Source organism: Emydura macquarii, unplaced genomic scaffold, assembly GCF_026122565.2.
Source record: "Emydura macquarii macquarii isolate MOO-44397 ecotype Brisbane River unplaced genomic scaffold, CSIRO-AGI_Emac_v2 contig_587, whole genome shotgun sequence".
NCBI classification, from domain to species: domain Eukaryota; kingdom Metazoa; phylum Chordata; order Testudines; family Chelidae; genus Emydura; species Emydura macquarii.
In genome coordinates, this window is record NW_027130724.1 from 10760955 (window position 1) to 10784945 (window position 23991).

A 23991-nucleotide genomic window follows, 5' to 3' on the forward strand; every position below is an offset into this window, starting at 1 on the left:
GCACGGATATTAATGAAAAGAAGCGATACCCATCAGAATCACTTGCATAGTTGTGGGGAAGGTTCTGGGATTTCTATGAAGTTACTATTCTTGGGGCTCTATGTTTGTCAAGTACAGGCTACAGAGACTAAGTATGAGGTTCTCTCTCCTCTAGCTTCAGGAAAATACTTAGTCACTTCTCCCCTCTCCAGAGCTCCCCAGACATCACATATGTGAAAATGTCTGGATTCTGGGTAGTTTTACCACAGCCTATAGCGTATTTGTAGTTTTGGGAGAGCTTATTACCTTATGGACATTTATTTTACTTTTTATAATATTAGTATATGCATACAGAGCATTGAGCTCATGAAATACAAATATAAATAAAATACTTGATGTTTTCGGGGTTTAGAAATGATGCATAATTTTCCTGTGACTTACAGTATTTCATTTTATGTAGAAGTATATTGGTCAGAAATGCATATCTGAAGTAGTGCAACTTGTTTCTGACCCAGCTGTAAACCTTTTTTCTAAATCTAATTGTTTCCTAATCTGAATATATTCAGAAAAATTACTTCGTATGTTTTTTGATGGAACATCATACTATTATTATGTCAAAGCAGAAAATAAATTATGAATAACTAATGATGTTGTTATTCCAACTCAAAATACATTCTAGGAATATGGAGCCTGCAATTGCTGGGTTTTTACCTTGTAAACTTCTGCAGCTAGATGTGATGTCATTTAAAAAATATTTGTTGTACGAAGTGTGGACCATTGCTTCTCATTACAGTAAGAACACCCTATATGTTAGAAGGTTTTGATGATAATAATTAGTACTTATATAGGGCTTCATAATTTCAAAGCACCTTATTAACCTAATTCCTCACAACTCCTGCTAGGTAAATGAGGAATTACAGAAGCATTTCTAAGCATATGTAAAAATTGATCCAGTGGTGATCAGTAAAATAGAACTTTGTAAGTATGAGAAATTTTTTTTTTCCTAATCTCTCTGAGTGAAGAGAAAAAGCAAGAAAAATATGTTTGCTGGGATTTCCAGGTCAAGTAGCATGAGGTGACATTTGTTTAGTCATCATCTATTGCATTTACTTTCATTAAATTGAATGTACTGTACAGAAAATTAAAATACATGACTTAAAAAAAATTAGAACATTCTTCGACTCGAGAAATTATCATGAAAGTTTTAGAAACAACAGCTTGTTGCAATTTTTTTCATACATGCAAATATCTCATTGTCTTCTATGGAAGGAGCTGGATGCATTTGAAACATGATTTGAAATAAAATCAAATGTCAACTTTATATGAAATTTGTTTACCATTTTATATATGTTGATGCTTTTAATTTCAAGAAGATTGGAAAATAATTAAATTTCTAAATAGATTTAGTTACATTGGTTCAACCCTCTTGGGTGGACACTCATATCAATATAAGAATGGCTTATATCAATTTAACTTGTTTTGGTAACAAGCTCTATCTATACTCGTCACCTCTTAAACTGATTTGAGGTTGCACCAATTTAAATCAGTTTAGAAACCAATTTAGTTAAATCAGTGCAATATCTAGATAATATATAGATAAGACTTAAAAGGGGAGGGGAAACAGTAGTGTTAAACTTGGATGTTTTTTTCCAGTGATGATGAGGTGAGGCTTTAAAAATTCAAAGAAATCAACACTTCTATCTTAACCAGCAAGTTCCTTTGAGCCCTTAACCCAAAACGGTGAAAACTTTTGAGCAGTTAAAAAAAAAAAAAAAAAGTAAATAAAAATTGAACTTTGTCTTTTTAACGACAGTGCTTCACTGCCAAATACTTATTAGTGTGTGCTTGTGTTTGCTGACAGTGTGAGTGGTCAATGACTGACTGACAAGCTGGTGGTTGCAGTTGTTGCTTCTGAACAGCAGATATTGTTACAAAAAAATAAATATTATAGGTATGTGTTTTGTCACTAATTGTCTTGTCTTTGGAGAGCTGGGAGTTGTTGCCCTGACACAAAATATCAGATTTGGTGTACTCTATATTTTATTAGATTTCTGAGAAATCTGTTTTCAAAACTACAAGAATAATTTTATACTGCCCTTTATTAATACTCCGTCAATTCTTTTAATTGAGTTACAAGGGCTCTTGCTTATACCTTTCAATGTAAACTGTTTATTCAATGCTATGTTCTTTATATATCTCTTTTGTTATGAGAATATCTATTTGAAAGTTATGTATTCTTATCTTGAGCAATTAGGACAGCTCATGAAGGATATTTTTGGCATGTACTGTTAACATTGCTGGCTTCTTAAACAGTTACATTCCAAACTTGTTAAAGTTATTTTAGAGAAGATTAGGATTGGGTATTTATCATTGTGGAGTTTGCTGTGAGATTGATTGTCTGTTGTCCTTTTAGAATTAGTATTTTTGCTATATTCTCTTGTAAAAGTGTGTAAATATTAAACTAGGTATTGTTCTGTAAAAGTAATTGAGAAAGGGAGACACAAGAAATTCAAATGCCTTATGGAATAATTGGATTCATCCAGTGATCTGAATCTCAGGTACAAAGCTCAATGAGTTATAAATGCTGCCTGGAAATTAATTTAGTTATTTCTTATAATTTATCAAACTTACTATTTTCCATATTTTTGCACATGTCCTTTCCTTTCTACAATTGGCTTTTTAGTACATATTTATACAGCTTACTTTTTTTAATTCATGAGAGATGACAAAGGCTTTTTAGTTGCTGTAAGTGTGAATTATTGAGTCCTCATGTTTGAGAAGATGCATCTGAATATATTTAGGTCATGTTATTTGTGTTTATAAAAAAAAAAAAAAAAGACAATATATTATTTCAAGATTAGAGACATTTCCTACATCCTTGAACATTTTTTCTTACAGTAGTACTTTTGGAAGATTATAACTTTTTGGTTTCCAGGAATATCTCTGGATTTTGCTGCTGCACTTTTTGCATTCTAAAAAATGTTTAGTAGTAGGCCTATAGTTAAATACGTGACAAAATATATTATGTTGCCAACTATTTCTTAATTACAAGATTGATTTGTAGTCCAGTGAAAAGTGACATCTTATAAAACACAAACTATTTTAGTATAATAAAATTTTAAAGGATACAGAAGCATTAGTTGGGCAATTTATTGGTGTATTCTTTCCCTCAGATCAAAGGAATATGACGGAGAATATACCAGAAAACATTATAAATTCAGTTCTTAAAGCAGCACAGAAGGCTTTCCGAGATGGGTCCTGAAATATTTAATATTTTGGGGAATAGGATAGATTTAACTCAATTTCCATTTGTGTGCAAAACCACTGTTTTCTCATGTTCAGTTTTATCTATTAAATTAGAATGTTTGTTTATGTCATTTAAAGTTCTAAGAATAAGAACAGGGAACTAATGTAAGCATAATAAATGCAGCCATATGCCTGTTTAATTAAGCAAAAGAAAAAATTTCCTCAGAAAAAAGTAGATGAACTCTTAATCAAAACTGTTTATTCAGTTTTATAGTCTTGAAAGAAAAGAGAGAGAGAAACAAAAACCAAAATAAAAAAGCCTAATAGGCCAAATCCATCCTTGGGTTAAATTTAATTAAATAAAATGGATTTACACTGTGGGTGAGTTTGGCCCATTGCTTTTAATGTTCAGGTTATAATAGGCTAAGATAACTGTACACAAAGAAATACACACAACTTTAAAAATAGGAGTTCTCAAAATACTTTGTCTATCTCTAGGGATTAATTTATTAATTTTTCTTTCATCTGAGATTTATTTTCTTCATCCTCAACTGACCTGGAGCCTGTTCTAATATGCTCGAGCCAAACAGTGGCAATACTAAAAATATTTTATCAAGAATATTTCAGATTGTAGAAGGGATGTTAGTTGAATGTCAGCCAGTTCTGTTTAGAAAGTCTTAATAAGGAAAGCTTATTTTGAAAGCACTTGATTATCATTGACTTGACTTTAGGAATTCATTTGTAAGCCTAATGTTTTCCATTACTCCTCGTCTAAGGTGTTTCCTAATATATTTAAATATTTAAAGGCAGAATGAGTGAATTTTGATCTTCATAAAATTGCAAACCTCTCCCATAACAATCCAGATATACTGTGTATAACAACATAATTTAAAATAAATTATGTCCTAGATCACATTATGACTATGCAACATGTACAAGTCTGAAGATGTAGCTCATACCAGGGTCTTTAACACAAAACACTGGCCTCTAAAGATGATAAAATATTATATGAGAATAATGGTCTCCTGAGAAGATTGTCCTTCGGGTTTTCTTGGAGATCAAAAATAGACTTCAGCCTTCCCAAATTGCAACCATGTTATGTACATATTATGTTTAATGAAATGCATTTAGAGGGGCAGGAATGTATGTATAATAAAAAAATACAGTTTGGAAACTTTAATGTAGTCTTATGTTACCTTGAGATATTAAAGGCAGCATTAATTAATATTGCAGTGTAGCAAGGAAAAACATAGGTACTTTCTGGTAGTTCAGATATCTGTAATCTTAACCTAGATCCTGGTAGTGAGGAAGCCTGCGCTGTCTCCTAGATTCTCAGTAATATAGTAATTATTGTAATGTATCAATTATTTATAACAGCATTCCAACACTGGTGATTTCTGCATGTACATATAAATGACTGATGAAACATTTCATTGTTTCAAGATAAGTGGAGTGTTTTAAGGCTGTGACTTTAGTTTATGGAATTACTAATGGCAAATCCAGGTAAGGGGAATCTAAACTTTTTAACCCTTGTATGTCCATTGTCACATAATGCAATAATATATCTCCTTTTGTTTTTTATTGGAGTCTCCGTCACTGAGGATTAAATACCTAATTATATCTTTCCAATTTAAACATTTAGAATGGTTCTCTGTTCAGTTAAGTTCTTGATTTCATCTAGGGCAGTGGTTTTCAACTTTCTTTCATTTGCAAACTCCTACAAAATTTGGAACGGAGGTGTGACCCCTTTGGAAATCTTAGATGTAGTCTGTGGCCCCCCCAGGGGTCTGTGGACCACAGGTTGAAAACCACTGTTCTGTGGTAATGACAATCTTTTGTGAACCTCTTAGACATAATCTGTGGATGCCTAGGGGGTCTGTGGACCATAGGTTGAAAACCCCTGATCTAGCATAATCAATATGTATATCTGTCCACTGTAATTAGTCCTCATGCAGAAAAAAGCAGGTCAGTTCTGTATCAAGCTGTGTGAGTTTGTTTGTATTTACATGGGTGTTGGGTGTTATTTTCCCAAACACAAAGAATAAAACATGTTTTTTAGTTCCGCTGACTTATTTCAGATTTAAAAAAAAACAAAGAAAAATACTTCATGAAGGGAGGCAACAATGATGTGATGCCATATTTTTACAGTGCCTACCACAATGGGACTCCTGTTCTGACTGGGTCCACCAAAATATGTTGAATAAAAATGGTATGAAGTTTATGATTCTTTTGTCTATTTTCATTCTGGGCCTCTCCAAATTCTGCTAAAGTCTATGGTCCTAAATTTTTAAACTTAGGCACATTTTTGGTAACCAAATCCTGCTTTTTGAATGCCTATTAACTGCCTGCATGTAAGAGAATGGAATCCTATAACAAAACCCGCAGAACATTGTATAGTTCAGCAACTGAACTGAGAGAAATCACAGCTTATAGCCCTCCCTTCCACTTCTGTACCCACTGCACTACAGTCATGTACTGTCTTCACCCATGTCTTCTCCTTTTCTTTCCTCCCATACCTTCTCTTCATTTAGAGGCTGCTGTTTCTCCTTTGCTGTTGACTGTATGCTTACCTGAAAGCAACAACAGTGTGAGGTCAAGTTGTTAGAGCATGGGACCAGGAGTCAAGAGTCATAACTTGCTCTGCCATTAACTTGTGATGTGAACTATGTCAAATTACTTAAGGTATGTCAGTAAAGATTCAGCTTCATTGGTGCTATCAATGGTGTAAACTCCTGCATGGACCAGGTGCAGGTGTGTAAACATTGTGTCATCAAATCCTCTTCAGAGCATGACATTCACATTCTGATTCAAGTCTTCATCTGTAAAATGAGGACGATACAATATTTGCGTATCTGTTTGTAAGTCTTTTTAAGATCCTCAGCTGAAAGTTGCTGTAAATGTGTATGTATTTTTTTGTGCTTTCTCGGGATGTCCAAATCATAAGTCACCATGTAACGCGCACACGCACACACCCACCTCAGGAAGAAAAAGTTTGCTGGTGCTAAACTGGGAGACAGTTCCCTGTTACCCCAGTCTGTTAGCCACCCCAGACAAACACCTCAGGACTCTGCCAGCCCTTACTTTGTTTGCCCTGCAGTTTAACACACTGTGTACTGCAGTTTCCAAACATCCCAGAAGCATAACCCTATAATATCTACCTCCTGTCATTGGACAGTCAGAAATTACCAAGTTCACTGTTTCCAAAGAGAGAGTGCACAGACCAGTCTGTTTGGTTCAGCTGAGGATTCTCACTTGACTTAATATTACAGCACAGAGATAAATGTATAATAAAAGCATGAATGTTTATTAATAAAGAGCAGTGATTTATGGGCTATTGAGTAGGGATAGTGGAAATTGAATTGGTTACAGGTAAAACAAAAGTATAACATGCTTCTAAGAGACTATGCATAACTTTAGAAGGCTACACTCCTTTTCCTCATACAGTTTCTCACTCGTAGAGTCCTTTTGCACAGCTTGCTGATTTTCAGTCAAATTAGGATCCAGATTTTTCAAGAATCACTCCCCTCTGCCAAGAGTGTTCCTCAGTGAAACTGGATAATGAAATGTTGTTTTGCTTCTCCTTATATTTCCCAAAGTTTATTGTCTTTATTTCCAAAGTCAGGATGAACTCCTGGGTTTCAGACTCCAGCGTCTTTCCATGCTGATTTCACGTCTCCAACCTGGCTTTTCTTATTGACTTGCATGCAAATACAGCTCCTATTGTATCTGGCTTCACAATGCTCAATTTATGTTACACAGAGAGACAGATAACTACCTTTCCTCCTGTCTGGAAAAAGCCTGTGTCTCCCTTTTGTTTGATTACAAGCTTTAAAGCATAAGATCAGTAAGTGTCCATAATTCCTTAAGTAGAGTTAATAAATACATTTTGCAATCATATTAATGACCAAAATGTTACCAGTTTTCATTTGATACCTTAAAAGATACACTTTATCAATAAACACTATGACAGCAATGTTTTAAGGATAGTGAGTTTGTCAGGCCTGTTAGGAGTTGCTGACACAGAGTAGTGAACCACCAAAGGGCCTCTGTGACACAGTATTACATGTTTTGTCATTTTTCAACTTGAATGAGCAGCTAGGGATTGCAAGGTAAATGGGTTTGCCTGTGTTTAGCAATGGCAAAAATGTTTTTGACTTTGCCATTTGCCTTTATGTTTTTCATCCCATTAATGGCATAGAAGAACATCTAAGAAATCTGCAATGAAGTAGTCACAGCAGGATTTAAAACGCTAGAGATTGATTATGCAAACCTTTATGCATGTAAAGACCACCTACATAGGAAATTGTTTTCAGGATTGGATCATTTAATGCCTTTGTTTGAGATATTCTATGACTGGAATAAATAGTACCAGGCCTGCCGATTGTGAAAATGAACTTTCTTTAAATAGGTTATATGATGAAGGCAATCACTTTAACAGACAGGATCCACATAGTAGAACTATATACTTTTTTATTACCAAGATTGGGATAGGTTTCAAATAAAATTGAACTTATAAAGGCAGGAGAGTTGGATTTGTAACTGCATCATATAGTGTGCCTTTTAAACAAGATTATTTTTCTCAAGTAGAGAATCAATTTAGAATTTAGCAGGAATATGGAAATTGGCATTGCCATGCTGGATCAGACCCTTTATCAACCCTAGTCCGGTGTCCTGTCTCCAATAATGACAAGCACAATATACCACAGAGAAAGGGGGAAGTGAGCCCCACAATAGGCAAATGTGAGAAAATCTGCTTCTCAAATGAGTCTCCTCCTAACTTCTAATTGTTAAAGGTGATTTTAAGCCCTGAAGCATGAGAATTTATATCCCTTGAAGCTTCTTTTTGGTTTTTAATAGTTTCTATGATAGCTTCTGAATATTCTTGATGTCCACACACGTCCAATTCATGTTTGAATCGTGATGAATTCTGGGCTTCAGCAATGTCCTCTGACAATGAATTTCACAGTCGAATTACGCATTGTGTGAGAGTTTTTTCTTTGATCAGTTTTAAATTTGCTACCTTTCAGTTTAATTGAATGTCCCTGTAGTCTTGTATTTTTGAGACAGGGAGAATGGAAGTTCCCAAACAATCTTCTCAGTGCCATTCATTATTCTGTATACTTTAATGTCTCCTTTTTAAAGTAAACAATCTTGATATTTTCAATCACTTCACATGAGGGTTTTTCCATGCCTCCTAATCATTCTTGTCGCTAGTCTTTTGACCCTTTTCTAATTCTGCAAAATCCATTTTGAGATGGGGATGCCCAGTGCTGAACACAGTATTTCAGATGATGGTGAACCATTGATTTATATAATGGTGTTATAATTTCTTTATTATTCTCCATTCCATTCTTCATCCATCCTAACATCTTGTGTGCTCTTTTTGACAGCGGCTTCACATTGAGCAGAGATCTTCATTGAGCTGTCTTAAACAATGCACACATCCTTTTCTTGAGCTGACACAGTTAATTTAGAGCCTATTAAAGTAGTACAAATTTTCCCCTCCTATATGAGTTTTTCCTCTATTTTAAACTAGTTTTTCAGTTAGTTTGCTAAATATGGCATTGGTCTGTAGTTTCTGAGATCACCCCTGAAGCCTTTTAAAAAATATAGCTGTACAACATTTTCTACCCTCCACTCATCTCCAGTAGCTGTTTTTAAAGTGTGTGTGCATATTCTTGTTAGCAGCTCAGTTACTTCATTCTTAAGGTCATTTAGAACTATTGAATACTATCTAGACCTGGTGACTTATTTTGTTTGTTTGACCTTAACTTGTTTCAAGCACTGTAGTTTTTTTAATTAGTAGTTTGAGTGGAACATTTTATAGTATATTTAACAGTTATCAGTGTTTTGTTAAGTTTACCTCACTTGGCACTGGCTATCAGTTTAAAGCATGGAAGTAAAATACAAATATGATCAGACTTGGAATGAAACATATGTTTGTCAAGTAAATATGGATCCAGGAAGTAGATTTATACATAAGAATGAGCCTGCATGAGGAAATAGGCTAAAAGAATGCTCAGTTGGTTGGTCTATTTTTTCGGTTTACAAATATGCTTGCGTGGGGCATCGATATCTACCTCCTTCCCTATTTAAAAAAACTTCCATAATAATAAACTGGTATGTTAATATAATGGAGGGATCCCACTTTTTAAAAATACATTCCAGTTTCAAGTCTGTGGCATATTTATAAACTCTCTTCCCATTCTTAACTATTGCTTAAATTTAAGTATTATGTTCATTCAAATTTTAAAACGTGGCAGAAGCAATACAGTTCTTTACTGTGAGACTCCAGGACCAAGTACATTTCTGTTATTTGTCTTTGTATAATAATTGAGAGAGAGAGGCTGCTAGAAAAATTAAAAAGAAGAAAAATTGAGTATCCTCAGACCTTCACCATCAAAATATTATAGCTGTTAGTCGTTCATGACACACCTTTTAATCAGAGGGTTTCAAAGCTTTAATTAAAAAACAGTGCTTCACAATGGCGTTTATGGAGCAAGTGCTTCACAAGTGCGTTCACAATGGCATTTACGGAGCAAGTCTGGATATATTGGCTGTGCAGAGGTAGCTGTGCAGATGCCGCCTTTGCCATTTTCACCATCCAGCTGTGCAAGCATCCAGCTAACAGACTTGAATGCAGAAGATCCTTATCTGGGGGCAGCAACCTTCTCAACAGAGCGTCCTCTGTGCTCAAGCTGGTAGGAGCCTGTACTAGCCTTTTCTGAGATGGAATCTGCAGTGGCTGGTAAGCACCTTAAGACAGATACCACATCTTCTTTTATGACACCCTTAATATTCCATTGGCACTCGATAAAGAATTGTCGTAAGTCACTGATTCTGCGCTGCCCTAGTATCACCATATGGGGCCTTCCTAAGTCCTGACCTCATTTGCTTGACAGTGAATTCCTCTTCCTGATTTGATAAAAGGCACAATGGACTCGTTTTTATGCAGAGAATTTGTGTCACTCTGCAGCAGTAAGTCTAGTGATGCAAATATGAACAAAAAATAAGAGTCAAACATGCTTGCAGATATGGTGAACTATCTTTGATTATGGCTTCACCAGTGTTTTGGTCTAGAATGAAGAAAGGCCAAAATGCCTGCCATGTCATGGGGTTAGCTAGCAAAAGCATGAAGCCTAATAAACTTAAATGACACTTGAAAACTCTTCACAAGAAAATAAAGGTAATTTTTCCTGTGTTGGAAAGAACTTTCACTTCAACAGTTGCAATTGAAGAGAACCATGTCCGTCTCTGGCCAAGCTCAGAAGTTAAGATGAGTTACCACATCTCACAGGCCAAGAAGCCTCATATAATTGGAGAGACTTTGAGTTTGCCAGCTGTAATCAACATGATGAACATAACCAAGGTAAATAAACTCAAAGCCATACCACTTTCCAACAACAAAATGAAGTGAAGGATTGAGGTGATAGTAGCAAATCAGGGAAACACACTGGTTGAGTGTTTGAAAAAACACAAATGCTTCAAGTTGATGTGAACACTGAGGGTCATGATGAACATTTCCTGGCTTTTGTGAAATACACATGGGAGCATATAGTTCTCAAAGACATTCTGTTCTGTCTCCCTCTTCCTGGATGTGAGATGACATGAGGAATGTTTGACATGCTACATGCAAGACAAAAATATGCTGTGTGATTGCATAGTGAGCTCTTGCCCAGATGAAGCCCTGTCTATGGCAGGCCACAAAGTATGTGTGCCTTGGTAAAAAATATTTTCTTTGTCTGCTGTGTGGACTCATTGCATGATTCACAGAGAACAGCTGACATCTAAAGCTCTGAATTAGGTGAAGTTTTGCAGCAAGTGTCATCTGTAGTGCACTGCATCAAGACTCAGCCTCTTCACGCAAAACTGTGTGAAGAGAAATGGGGTCCAGACATGATGTGGCAGTCTTCCACACTGAAGTTCACTGGTGCTTGAGAGGAAAAGTACCAGGACCATTTTTTTAACTGAAAGACAAGTTGTGTGCCTATGCAATGGACTGCAAAAGGAGGGAATTCATTGATTTTCTACATGATCAAAGGAAGATATGCCTTCTTGCCCTATGTCATATACATATCTGGGAAACTGAATGAATCAAATACAGATTTGCAAGGAAAGGACATCCACATCCTTCAACTGAGTGATTGAATCACAGGATTCATGAAGAAAATTTTTTTCTGGAAGAGTAATCTGTTGAAGACAAACTATGAATCCTTCCAACAACTTTGCAAGTTCCTGGATGACAATGAAATTATTAAGCCCTCAAGGCAGGTGACGGCTGAGCATCTCAGCCAGCTGGAAGAACAGTTCGCATCCTTTTTTCCTGACTAAAATATGACAAAGTATGATTGGGTGCAAAATCACTTTTAGTGCAAGCCTGATGCTATGGATTTGCCAGCAGCTGAAATTGAACAGCTCATCAAAATTTCCTGCAACTGATTCTTGAGGAACATATGCCCAACTTTCTCTTCCAGAGTTCTGGTTCGCTATGAAGAATGAATATCCTGTACTTACAACATGTTCCTTGAAACTGATGGTGCCACTACTGAGCATGTAAGTGTGAAGTTGGATTCAGTATATTTGTGTCCATCCAGTCTCAGTCCTGGTCTACACTTACCTGGAGATTAGGCAGGAGTTATGCAAACTACGCAGAGTAGCTTGCGTAACTCATGTCGACTGCTGTGCTTCCCTTCTGTGCGCTGTCTACACTGCGCTGTGCCCCGTCGACGCAGCGCTATGCTACTTGAGGGGGTGGTTTACCAGCACCGACTTCCTGATCTATTGAGCGGGTCTACATTGACCTCTCAATTGATCCAGAAAGATCAATCTGTTGGCGGTGAATTTGCCACCGTCAGTATGGATATGGCTTCAGTATTGGTCTACCATTGATGTCACATGAGAGATTTGATATGCGATTTCTACCATGCCACGGGATTTCAAGAAAGCTATGTCACAACATGCAAACTCATTAAAGTATTAGAGAGCATTAAATGATGTACTTAATATGCAAATTCCTTGGATTTCTTGGTCACTGCTGTCTGGGATCACAAAAAGTTTGGGAACCCCTGCCTTAGACAAAAGTATTAATTGGAAATGAAAAGATCCTTTATGTTTACACTAGCATGCATGGGAATGGGGGGGGGGGGGAGGGAAGTATAGCTTAAGTCAATATAAGGAATTAGTTTATATATTTAGAATTTAAAGCAAAAATAATCCATTTGGATATGTAATGATAAGAAATGAATTGTATTGACTCAGTGTCACCTGGTGTGTGTATTGAGCATTAGCTCATCAAGAGACATCTATGCCTATGTGATCTTGCCTGATGCAGGAGACTCTTTGAGAGACACACACCTTGGGACATCTCAAGCATCTTTAAGAGAGATTTTTAGTCTGTCAGATGTGACTTCTAACTCTGTCTGTCTGTCTGTCTGTCTGTCTGTCTGTCTTCACACAACTGTGTAAGATTTTCATGTTAAACATTTCCAATAACAACTCTTTAGGCCTGCTTAGGAGTACTTTCCTTAATGAACTAAGCAAATAACAGGTTTGATTAGCCAAATTATGTTTAATTTTTTTCTTTGTTTCCATGCTTTGCCCAATAATGTAAGTTATCTGAAATTCTGTTGGTGTAATTGCTGGCAGGGTGCCTTAAAAAGAAACTGAATTATGTACTTCAGAAGAGGCTGTCAGGAGAGAATAATGATTTGAGCACGTGGTAACATGCGATGAAGTTTGTGATCTCCATCCCCAAACACTGTTGTGAGAAAATTGGGGAGTTTCATTGTAGCCATAAGGAGATCTGAGTGTCCAGATGGGTACTAGGCTTCATTGCATAAAGGAACATTGATTTGATGACGTTACATGACTGCAACAAATTCTTGTTAACTGCGGTATTTGGAGGGCTCGATGCTTTCCAGTGGCTTCTGAAAGCTAGTTTTCCCCACTTATCATGAGCATTTAATAATTCACAATTCTGCAAATGCTTAATTGCATTGCAGTTCTAGAATTGGACCCTACCTTATAGTGAAGATTTTCTATGGAGGGGGAAAAAATTATTTACTGCGGTTGGAGTTCTGCTGTACTGTGGCTGTAACTTTCAAGTGGTGTGTACGTCTTTGTCATAGATAAGGCTGTGAGAAAGTCATGGGATTTTTTTGCTCAAAAGTTGCGGTCACAGTTTGTTAAAGTTGCAGTTCTGGTGCGGTCAGATGTCAGCGTAGCACTAGGCAGGCACTCCCCTTGCGGTCTACTTTCAGATTTTCCGTCAACCTGTTTCCTGATGAGAAATGAATACCCCCTCTGAATGTCAGGACCAGAACCTGCAGCAGAGTCAGTCTCCTGGCAACCCAATAAGCATAGCTAGCCTGCAGCAGTCTACTTGATTGACTGTTTTATCTGATTGGTCAGAAAATGCACCTGGCTGGCTTTTAAGCCCAACAGCACCAATACAAAATTGTTAGTTAAAAGTTGCAGTTTCTGCAACAAAATTATCATAGAATCATACCATAGAAGATTAGGTTGGAAGGGACCTCAGGAGGTCATCTAGTCCAACCCCCTGCTCAAAGCAGGACCAACACCAACTAAACCACCCCAGCCAGGACTTTGTCAATCCGCACCTTAAAAACCTCTAAGGATGGAGATTCCACCACCTCCCTAGGTAACCCATTCCAGTACTTCACCACCCTCCTAGTGAAAAAGTTTTTCCTAATATCCAACCTAGACCTACCTCCCTCACTGCAACTTGAGACCATTGCTCCTTGTTCTGTCATCTACTACCACTGAGAACAGCCTAATTCCATCCTCTCTAGAACCTCCTTTCAGGTAGTTAAAGGCTGCTATCACATCCCCCCTCATTCTTTTCTTCTGTAGACTAAAAAAGCCTAGTTCCCTCAGCCTCTCCTCATAAGTCATGTGTTCCAGCCCCCTAATCATTTTTGTTGTCCTTCACTGGACTCTTTTTCCGATTTGTCCTCATCCTTTCTGTGGTGGGGGGCCCGAAACTGGACACAGTACTCCAAATGAGGCCTCACCAATGCCGAATAGAGGGGATCACTTCCCTTGATCTGCTGGCAATCCTCCTACTAATGCAGCCCAATATGCCATTAGCCTTCTTGGCAATAAGGGCACACTGTTGACTTGTATCCAGCTTCTTGTCCACTATAAGTCTCAGTTCCTTTTCTGCTGACCCGCTGCCTAGCCAGTCGGTCCCCAGTCTGTAACTGTGCATGGGATTCTTCCGTCCTAAATGCAGAACTCTGCACTTGTCCTTGTTGAACCTCAACAGATTTCTTTTGGCCCAATCCTCTAATTTGTCTAGGTCACTCTGTATCCTATGTCTACCTTCCAGGGTATCTACCACTCCCCCCAGTTTAGTGTCATCCGCGAACTTTGTGTGCAATCCATCCCATCCTCCAGATCATTAAGGAAGATGTTGAACGAAACTGGCCCCAGCACCAACCCCCTAGAGCACTTATGGCCTTAATCACAGATGCATTTGCAGAGTTGAATTAAGAAATTCTGGGCAATAGGTACACCACAACATGGGGCCCCAAAAGGCTCTGCCACGGCCCCATCTGTTCCTTGTAGTGGTAGGAGGGCCTCTTCTGCCTGGAGATGCAGGAATGGTAAAAGGGAGGAAGGCCTTCAATACTTACCTGGCAGCCAGAATATATTAGCTGGTGTAAATGAGTTGGCCAGGCCTATACCACTTTTATGTTACACATACATACATGCTGTCCTCTGCTTGGGTTAGTGTGTCCCCACAGAGGGTGGTTCTTTGAGTTAACACACCATTGAGATACATAACAAAGTTTGTACCCAAGAGCTATTTTCAGGCTATCTGTAGAATAAAGCAGATATCACAGCATCATTTGCACTTAAATCACATTTTCAAGCTTTTTTTTTAACCCCAAGGGGTATAGAAACTTTTGTTTTTTAAATGAAAGTTGAAATTGTGATATAATTACATGAGCCAAGGCATTCTCATGGGCTTATAGTGATTATGTGTGAATCTAGGATGACCAGATAGCAAGTGTGAAAAATCAAGATAGGGGAAATTAGAGGAGTAATAGGTGCTATATAAGACAAAACCCCTGGTATTGGGACGTCTCAGCACCCTATCTTAATCTGACCTTGTTTATGTATACTCTGTCTATAAATCTATCTATCTATATCTGAACATGCACACATTTGGATTGTACACAGATTGACCTGTATTTTCCCATATGTTACTGCTATTGCTTGTGATTGATTGATCTGTGGTTTTGCACAAACATGTTGGAGTCCAGACCCATCTAATAAGCATTCCTGAAACTCCCAGGAGTAAAGACTCTTTTAGACTGGGTTGTTTCTGCCTCCCCCGTTACAACTACCCTCAAAGTTTCAAACTAGGGTAAGCTCCACTAGCCCAAGTTGCTTTTTACACCAGTGCAGTGTATCTGTGCTAGGAGTTTGCATCAGTGCAGCTGAAGTGGCTGGTTACAGCAGTGCAAAACCTCCCAGTTAAATTAAGCCCTGTGTAACGCATAAAGCAGGTTGGTTGGGTGACATTTGAAAATCTTTAACTTTACATTTTGATATGAACAAAGAAGCAAACATCTTAAAATTGGTGAATTTCAACTATCAGATCAAATTTGCTCTGAGATTTAGGCTTTTTAGGATAGAGAGCACAAGCTCATTTTTTTCTTTGAAGGTCATCTTTAAACATTACTCTGAGTGTTTGAGAAATTGACTAGAAATTTATAATAAGCAAAAATGAAATAGATTCCTTTTTTCATTTCCAAGCTGAGAGGAGCAAAAAGAAAACATAATTAGTAAATTATAATGTAGATGTTTTAAATTCTCCTTTCAGTAATATCAATACTTTTACTAGCATATGTAATGAAATGTATGTATTTTTAACCTCAGTGTCCTTTTAAAGTTATACTAAAATTACAATCCACATCCATCCCCCATTTTGGCTTAATGGAAGGACATCATGTACAAATTCTTCACTGTACGACTAATAAATACTATGTATGGTTTAAACACATTCAGCATAAGCATTATGGTACTAGAGTGTAGAGGTTTTAGCCACACTGAGTTGCTCACATTTTTTCCTGCTTATTTAGTTTTTCTCACTTTCTCTTTAAGAGAAAAACACATACCAAAAAAGCATGCTTGAAAATTAATTTTGTTTATATGCTCGGTTGTCTACAGAATTCTGTCAGTATGATTTAAAAACAAAAAACACCATACCTTTTAGCTGAGTAGCCAGAATAGTGGGATGTGATTTCTTTTTTAGCACAGGGGGATTTTGTCATTTTTCATATTGCTATAATACGCTATGAAGTTGTTTTGAGATGGTTGATAAAATAACTGTATAAATTGTAGGTTTGGTTTTGAGAATTTTATAACAGAAATTCAGGGTCATGGATCTTGTATGCATTTCCAAGGGAGTTCTTGTCATGGGACTAAAATCATGTTTCCCCTGCAGTCTTGATCTTCATTAGCTGATAGGAGAGATTTGCAGCATTGGCAATAAGTTCTGCTGGTTGCTGGCTGACTGCCAAACCAAGACGGCTGTTGCAGACAGCAGGTCTCTCTCTTTTTTCTTTTCACCCTTACATGAGCTATCTTTGCAGGAAAGATGCATTGTAAGATTTTATTTCCGGTTCGAAATGAGAGAGACTCTTATTTTTAAGGAGATTATTACATTTGTAGTTTTGTATCATGTGATGTCATGAGGGTGTTGGTTTTTAGGAATTTAATTAGTGGGGAAGTAGTAGTCTTATATGCAATCAGAATTTTAAGACCTTTGAATATGCACTTGGTTTCTCTTCAGTTAGCTTCTGAACAAGTGTATAGATGGATGTTTGTTCTTAATTTTTTGGTAAGCAATATGGAAACACTTTAAGTGGATACAATACGTGAAGGCAATGTGCAGTCAGCTTCTATTTTCCAACTCGATTCCTAAACCAGGATGTCCTTTCTATCAGATGTCAGACAGGTTTGTACATGTTTTCAGTTTTCATTCTGTTAATGTTCTTAAATAAAACTGTACAATGGTGCCTCTCTTGCTCGTAGCAATTGTAATGGTTTGTTGGGTGGCTTGAAAATGTGTTAAATTAGAGAAACAAAGAAAGTTTGAATGTGCTTTGTGTATGCCTGATCTATAATTGAGGTTTCAAAATCTGTTTTCATTTTAAGCAAGAAATTTATTTTAATTATCAAGATTGTATCTGAGGTCTTGTGATGACACTAAATGTTTTGAAATCATTTCTTTTTTAATTAAATTGTAATGATAAGGAATTTTTCCTAAATGGTTTATGTATTTGGATCATATATTGGAAAGATAAGTGTCTGTATTGTTGAGAATAGGAACGTCTTACTAATATTTCTAGTAAACATTGTTTGATCACATGAAACAATTTCTTAGTGAATCATTTTTATGCTAAATAACTGGAGTTTGTTTATATTTGTAGTTATGCTTATAAAATGGATGGACATACTGTGAGATTGTTTGATAGTGAAAGAATTGAAGTTTAAAAAGTCATAAATTACTATTCCTAGTCCTGGAGACTGCAATATATCACAGAACAATTGGAGTAAATGTGTTCCATTCTCAACCTTTGGTAGTTAAAATATCTTGGGTTTCTGGCACTCCTCTCTACAGGAATGCAGTTTCTTTGTTTATTGCATCTGTCTGAAGTCCTTTCCTCTTTATGATTCAAGAATGATACAAAGGGTGAAAATCTGAGTTGAACCAGGAGTTTGTGCTATTACACATCTTTTTGTAATGTATATGAAGAATGGTGTAAGAGACTAAGTTAATAATTAATGTGTTCATACACAGAGAATGTACCTTGCATATAGTATTTATAAAATGTGTGTGCAAACAGTGGTTTCTGTTAGTTTTCTAAGGAGTAATAGTCAATATCATTCATGAGCAGAAAACTACTTGATATGTAATTCTGCATATTATGTAGAAAGCACAAACTTAAAGACTTAAACACTACACGAGACATCTTACCAGTTCCAGTGTGCTGCATTTTGCTGCTCTTGCTCCACCAGCAGAAAGTCACTTAGCACTACTAACCTTCAGAGCCAAAGGTGTCAGTAGGATTTAACGCTAGAAACACTGCTAGCATCTAAGGCCAGCATTGATGGCTGCTGGTGGGCTCTCAACATCCACACTTCTCTTTTCAGCACTCTAGTTTGACCCCACTAACCTGAGTCTGTCTACCTGGGCTGGGAGTCTCATTCCCAGCTTCAGTGTAGACATATCCTTGATTCCTCTGCCTGACTTGAGAGGAAGCTGAGTTCTAATCGGATCAGCACAATCCTTTCTTTTCAGTTCTTTCCTCCTCACGCCACATGTGTGGAAAAACTGGAAATTAAAAGAAGGAAGAAATTCAACAGGCAACAGCTGCTCCTTGGATAAAAGTGATCAAACCATTCAACTCTTCCTGTTGTGAGAGTCAGCAATTCTAAACTACTCCCATGATGAGCTGGGAGGAGGGGGTGAAACTGTCACCAAGGAACTCCCAGCATTCACTTATTTGGGGTGGGAGAGAGTAGACTTGGTCACTGGACTTCCAGCTCTGCTTCATGTAACTCTGAATTTTTTTCTCATAACTTTCTTCAAATGCTGAGGAAATATTTTAAAACGGGTAAGCCCTTGTTCGTTAGCTAATTACCTTACCTGAAAATTACTACAGTATGTAACTGAAAACATACAGAGAGATCATTTAAATACCTATTTTGCATGTGTCTGAATAGGGACTTCTTCATTTAATTTCACAAATCATGAAACCTTAACTTGCAACTGAGTCTTTATTGTGACACTGACAAGATGTACTTCTTAACAAAATATCCAGCCTTTGAAAACCTTTAATAATTAGGGCTGTCAAGTTGATTATCATTTTCTTGTGTTAACTTGTTTAGTCCTTCACCACTGTCAAATCTCCTGTTTCAAGGTAGTGAGTTTAATATAGTTTAGTCTTGCCTGCATAGGTGGGACCAAATTATGTTCTTTTCTATACAGATACCATCCTTGTATCTGACCACCTTCCGTGTCATGTGTGGTTCAGTTTCTCTCTCTCCAGTGGGAGAACTGTGTGTGCAGTATAGTTTGTTTGGTTTTGTTTTGGTGTTTTGAGTGTTACTTTTTATAAATTATGTGTACACTATACTATGTGTTTATATTAGCAAAGGCACAGTTAAAGAAACATGCCATGTATTTAAAATCCAAGGTGATTATGGTTTTGGTGATTCCTGTGGGAACTTGTTCCACACTCTTGCACTGGCCCCTGAGAAAGCTTTGTCTCCTGCACAAATGAACTTTATCCTCCTGTAGACAGTTCCATTGTCCCTGAAGAGCAGAATGGATGCCTACTGCTATGTTGTTAAACTGTTAATTAAAAGTATTAGTGAAAGGCAATCTGGTCTGGCATCAGTGAGGAGGACAAGGCCAAATTTACTCCAGCTACCTCATTCCTTTTTTCAATGGTCAAATTTAAACCATGCAAACATTTCCTGGGTTCACCAAGGCTGCCTTATTCCAAGGCACAACCACACCGATAGCCCTATGCAGGCCTCCATATTGATCAAACTCCCTCCTCCAGTGAAGGCTGGCTGGTTGCCAAATTCACAGGAAAGTGGCATTGCCCATCTCAGGTCTTGTTTGGGGCCAGGAGCACCAACCAACACTTCCATTTTTATTTTATTTTTGTCCAGAGGAAAAGGAGGGTGTTGATACTGGACACTTAGTGATCAATGTGAATACCGGTGAGACACGGTATGCCCGAATTGCAGATCAATAAGGTTTAATGTGCAAGGTTTTCTATAGATATACTAGCTGAATACAAAGCCTAAAATTAACTACAATATTTCATACTCACTAAGCCTGGAGAGTTAAGCAGTCATTCAGAAGGCTGTATACAGGAACGACTTTCCTTAGGGGTCCCTCCAGGGAGTAGTGGCCTCTGGTTTGACCCGCAGCACGTCCCGCAGAGTCAGGTGTTGATGAAGCACACCCTTTGTCTTAGAAGTTATCAATAATACCCTTCCATAAACAACTTTCACCTAATTACCTCTCTACTCATTATCATATATGCTAATTACCTACATTGGGTTTTCACCCATGACTACATTCCATTCTCACCATGATAATTGGGGTTGTCAAAACAACATCTGATGATAGGAGGGGTGGTGTAAAAATATGCCCATTGGCAATGAAAAAGTGTCCCTCCTGCTCCCCCCCCCCCCGACATTCAAGGATAACTTGTTGTTCCCATCACTGTTATCTATGTGCAACTGCAAGCATACATGTTGTGTATTTTGTCTTATGTGCCGTAGTATGCAGAAACTGAGACATCTGCAAGGTTACTCAGTAGTCCTATTTATCTCTGCCAACCGGAAGATGTCATGCTAGGGGTCAGGATAGCCAAGCAAGCAACTGAAGCTATGCTAGGCCTGTAGGACAGTGGTCAGGCAACTCAAATTGTATTGGGCTTCCAACAGAGGGCAGTAGAATGGGTCACAAAATTGTAATTCTGTGAATTCAAGATAAATCAGTTATACCATGTGCCTGCACAGTTGTTTCAATATTCAGAGGTGCAGGCCATATCTGATCATAATACAATGTATAACAAACGACCCTTTACATATGGAGTGACAGAATGATAAGCACGTGGAACCAATACCCTCACATGGAAAAGAGGGAAGGATTGGCAGTAGATGATCAAGATGTTCACTTCTGTTGTTCCTTTGAAGATGCCTCCCCCACCCATTGTCAGCCATCCAATCCAAGTATTGAAATAAACTCTGGGAATTAACCACTGGAGTGTCCTTTATAGGTAGATGTGGCTCAGCCAGGGGTGTAACTTTGCCGCCTTAGTTCTACCCTACATTCTGGACCGGCCGTGAAGGGCCACTTCCTTATATGGAATTCAGCAAATATTGTGTTTCAAGGTATACCCTGACAAGATTGGGATATATTAAAATGTGTGAAATGTAGTGAATTCAGACAAATGGCAGTTGACAATTACCCAAGACGTGACAGAAAGGCGAAAAAGGCAAATAAAAATATTTAGTGCTTTTGGAGCATTGAAAAATCCGACTGCTTCACTAATTGTAGTCATGACTTTTCAGAATTTGTATGTGTGTGTGTGTGTGATTAGTTTCATTTTCACGGTGATATTTTCAACCAAAAATGTATCTGTAAGAGACAAAGAAATAAAATATCCCACTTGCAGAAGCAACAAAGTAATGTGTGGCACAGTTGTGTAGTTTTGCTTGCAGGGAATAAACGCTAAACACGTTCCCTCTGAACACAAAATAATGGGAAAAGCTGTTAAAAGATGCAGCATTTTGTAAGAGTACTATACCTAAAATTTGTCCTAATAGCTCAAGCATATAATCAGTGTGGTTGAGAGATGTTGTTTAATGTGTGGGCTAATGTGGTGGTTCCTGTGGCAACTACAGCAACTGTTTACCTTGAAAAGTAGTATTAGGTAAGAATTTATTTTTAACTGTCTTTAGTGTAATAAATCTTGTCATACTTTAAAAAAAGTTAAGCATGTTTTTATATGTTTTTGTACGTTAATATTTTTGTTCATTTTCTCTCCCACACCTACCCATCTGTAATATGTAGGGCTTCCTACCCACAAATGTCTACTTCATTTAGACTAGCAAGCCCAAAACTTCTCCACTGCTTTGTTTATTAGGCATGTCCAAAAGTTAATTACAAAATGTGTTAGGAGGAGTGTATACTTAAGCATCCAAAACTGTACAATTTTTTTAATAGTTTCCCCTCTTGTGCACATGCACACATACAGAATACATTTTAATCCTAGCTATTGAAATATGTAAATCTTAGGAAAGGAGAAGTTATTTACTTCACAATAACTTTTGTTCTCTGAGATGTTTTTGTCCCTATGGTGTTCACCATAGGATATGCACATACCCATGTACTCTTGACTGGAGAATGCAAAGCATCCACGGGCCAGTGCCTGCACAGAGTAGCACCTCACACCTGCAAATAAGGTTATATAGGGAGGTGTGGGCCCACAGCCACTCAGTTCCTTTTTGACCATGAAGCAGAGCCTCCATAGCCAGAATGAAGGAGGGAGGTAGAGTGCCCGTAGGGACAAAATATCTAGAAGATATTTAAGTATTTAGAAGAATGTGTGTGTTGGGAGGCAATATGGTTAAAGGAATAATAATTATAGCTGCTCCAGAAGCAAATCAGCAGTTGTTATCAGGCAAAAGGGGAATGGAAAGAGGTGTATAACTCTGAAATTTCAATTCTTTAAAAACCTTCCTTTGGACTCTGCTGTTCTGGAAACATCTTCTGTGTGTGTTCAGTTCTTTAAGCACGTTTCAAGAACTTTGGTACAAAACTCACAAAAATAGTTATTTTGATCATTCCACTAAGTAACAGAAATAATCAAAATGGTTTAGAAATATAACAAATTATCTTTATATATTGAAATTCTCTGTATCTGCAAAATGAGTACAAGCAATTCAACATCATATTCTGGAGTTCTTGTACTTCAGTCGCACTGGATGGTTTAACATTCCTTTAAAATAATGTTGTAGCAAAAGGTTCTTAAAAGAACCAAATACTATACCACTTAACTAAGATTCTTTGGCAGCCAAGATCAATGTCTTTAGAAGAAAAGTTACCAAAGTTCCGCACATAAAAGAAAAGCCTAAAGTGTGTCAGCTATCTTACAATTAAAGTAGGAAAAATGTCAGAATTTTAGTCAGAATGAAAACAAAATAAACCACCCATAACAGTACCATTTGCGACATATGTAATTTATTTTGTTTTTGTCTTTAAAAACAGTTCATAGATAGAGGGCACCATTATAATGCTCATTTTTCTCGGAGTTCCTTCCTTCTAACAGATTGATTTATAAAGAATTGCTGCAGTCTGCACCTGCATTAATCATGATTATACCCTTATAGTCAGTTTAACTTAAGTCATGTTTTGAATTCTGGAAAGAGAAGTTAGGGACTTAGAAGGTAATATGAGTGAGCAAAAGAGAAAGCTAAACTCGGAGCCAAGGAAGGCAATACTTCAGACCTGATATAATGCCACACGGGTTAAACTGGATAAAATACTAGTGCACGAGCAAAGTTTCATAACTGCTTTGATTAAACATAGGTGTAGCATAAACTAGGGCAGTGGTTTCAAAATTTTGTCTATAGATCACTGGTAGGGTGACCAGATATCTCAAATGTATAAGGACAGTCCCAGGGCTTTTGCTTATTTACCCCTCACCCCCTGTCCTGATTTTTCACACTTGCTGTTTGGTCACCCTAACCTCTGGTCTACCACAGAAAGCTTACTGATGAGTCCACAGGGCTGGCTGCTCAAATGGGGCTGGCTCTGCTTCAGAAACAAAGCTGTGGAGAAGTTTTGTGCTTGCTACTCTAAATGAGGGAGACATTTGCTGGTAGGAAGTATTTAAGGAAGAGAACTGAAAAAGACAGCATATGTTGCCCAGTATTTTTATAGTGAAATGGAAAATCTAAACTATAGAAGCTGGTTGCAATGTGATCAGGACAAACAAATTCCAAATGGTAGTATAAAATTTGTATGGAATTATTTCATCTTGTCTTTAAGGACAATGTACATTAAAAAGTCAAATTTAAATCAAAATTAATAGAGAACTTTGGAAGTGGGACATATGCTAAAACAGCAGAGAAGTATTTTGCTTTCACAATAGTTCTTCATAGGAAGAGTCTTACAGATACTGTTGTTTGTTATAGTTT

At 37.3% G+C, this 23991-nt stretch overlaps 1 protein-coding gene across 11 annotated transcripts in view; it reads left to right on the plus strand.

The window, feature by feature from the left end:
- PLEKHA7 (pleckstrin homology domain containing A7) overlaps window positions 1-23991 on the plus strand; it is a 291612-nt gene that overhangs the window by 119301 nt on the left and 148320 nt on the right. The window contains exons 1-3 of one of the 11 annotated variants that reach the window (XM_067540696.1): window positions 2396-2537; window positions 5374-5434; window positions 5757-5907. The exons of 6 other annotated variants lie outside the window; for them this stretch is intronic. In XM_067540696.1, the coding sequence (XP_067396797.1) occupies window positions 5891-5907 (17 nt within the window). In that variant the 5' untranslated portion in view covers window positions 2396-2537; window positions 5374-5434; window positions 5757-5890. Of the gene's footprint in view, window positions 1-2395; window positions 2538-5373; window positions 5435-5756; window positions 5908-16285; window positions 17216-18579; window positions 18879-23991 lie in introns of those variants that run through there. 4 more of the 11 variants (XM_067540695.1, XM_067540698.1, XM_067540694.1 and 1 more) reach the window with 4 other exon arrangements.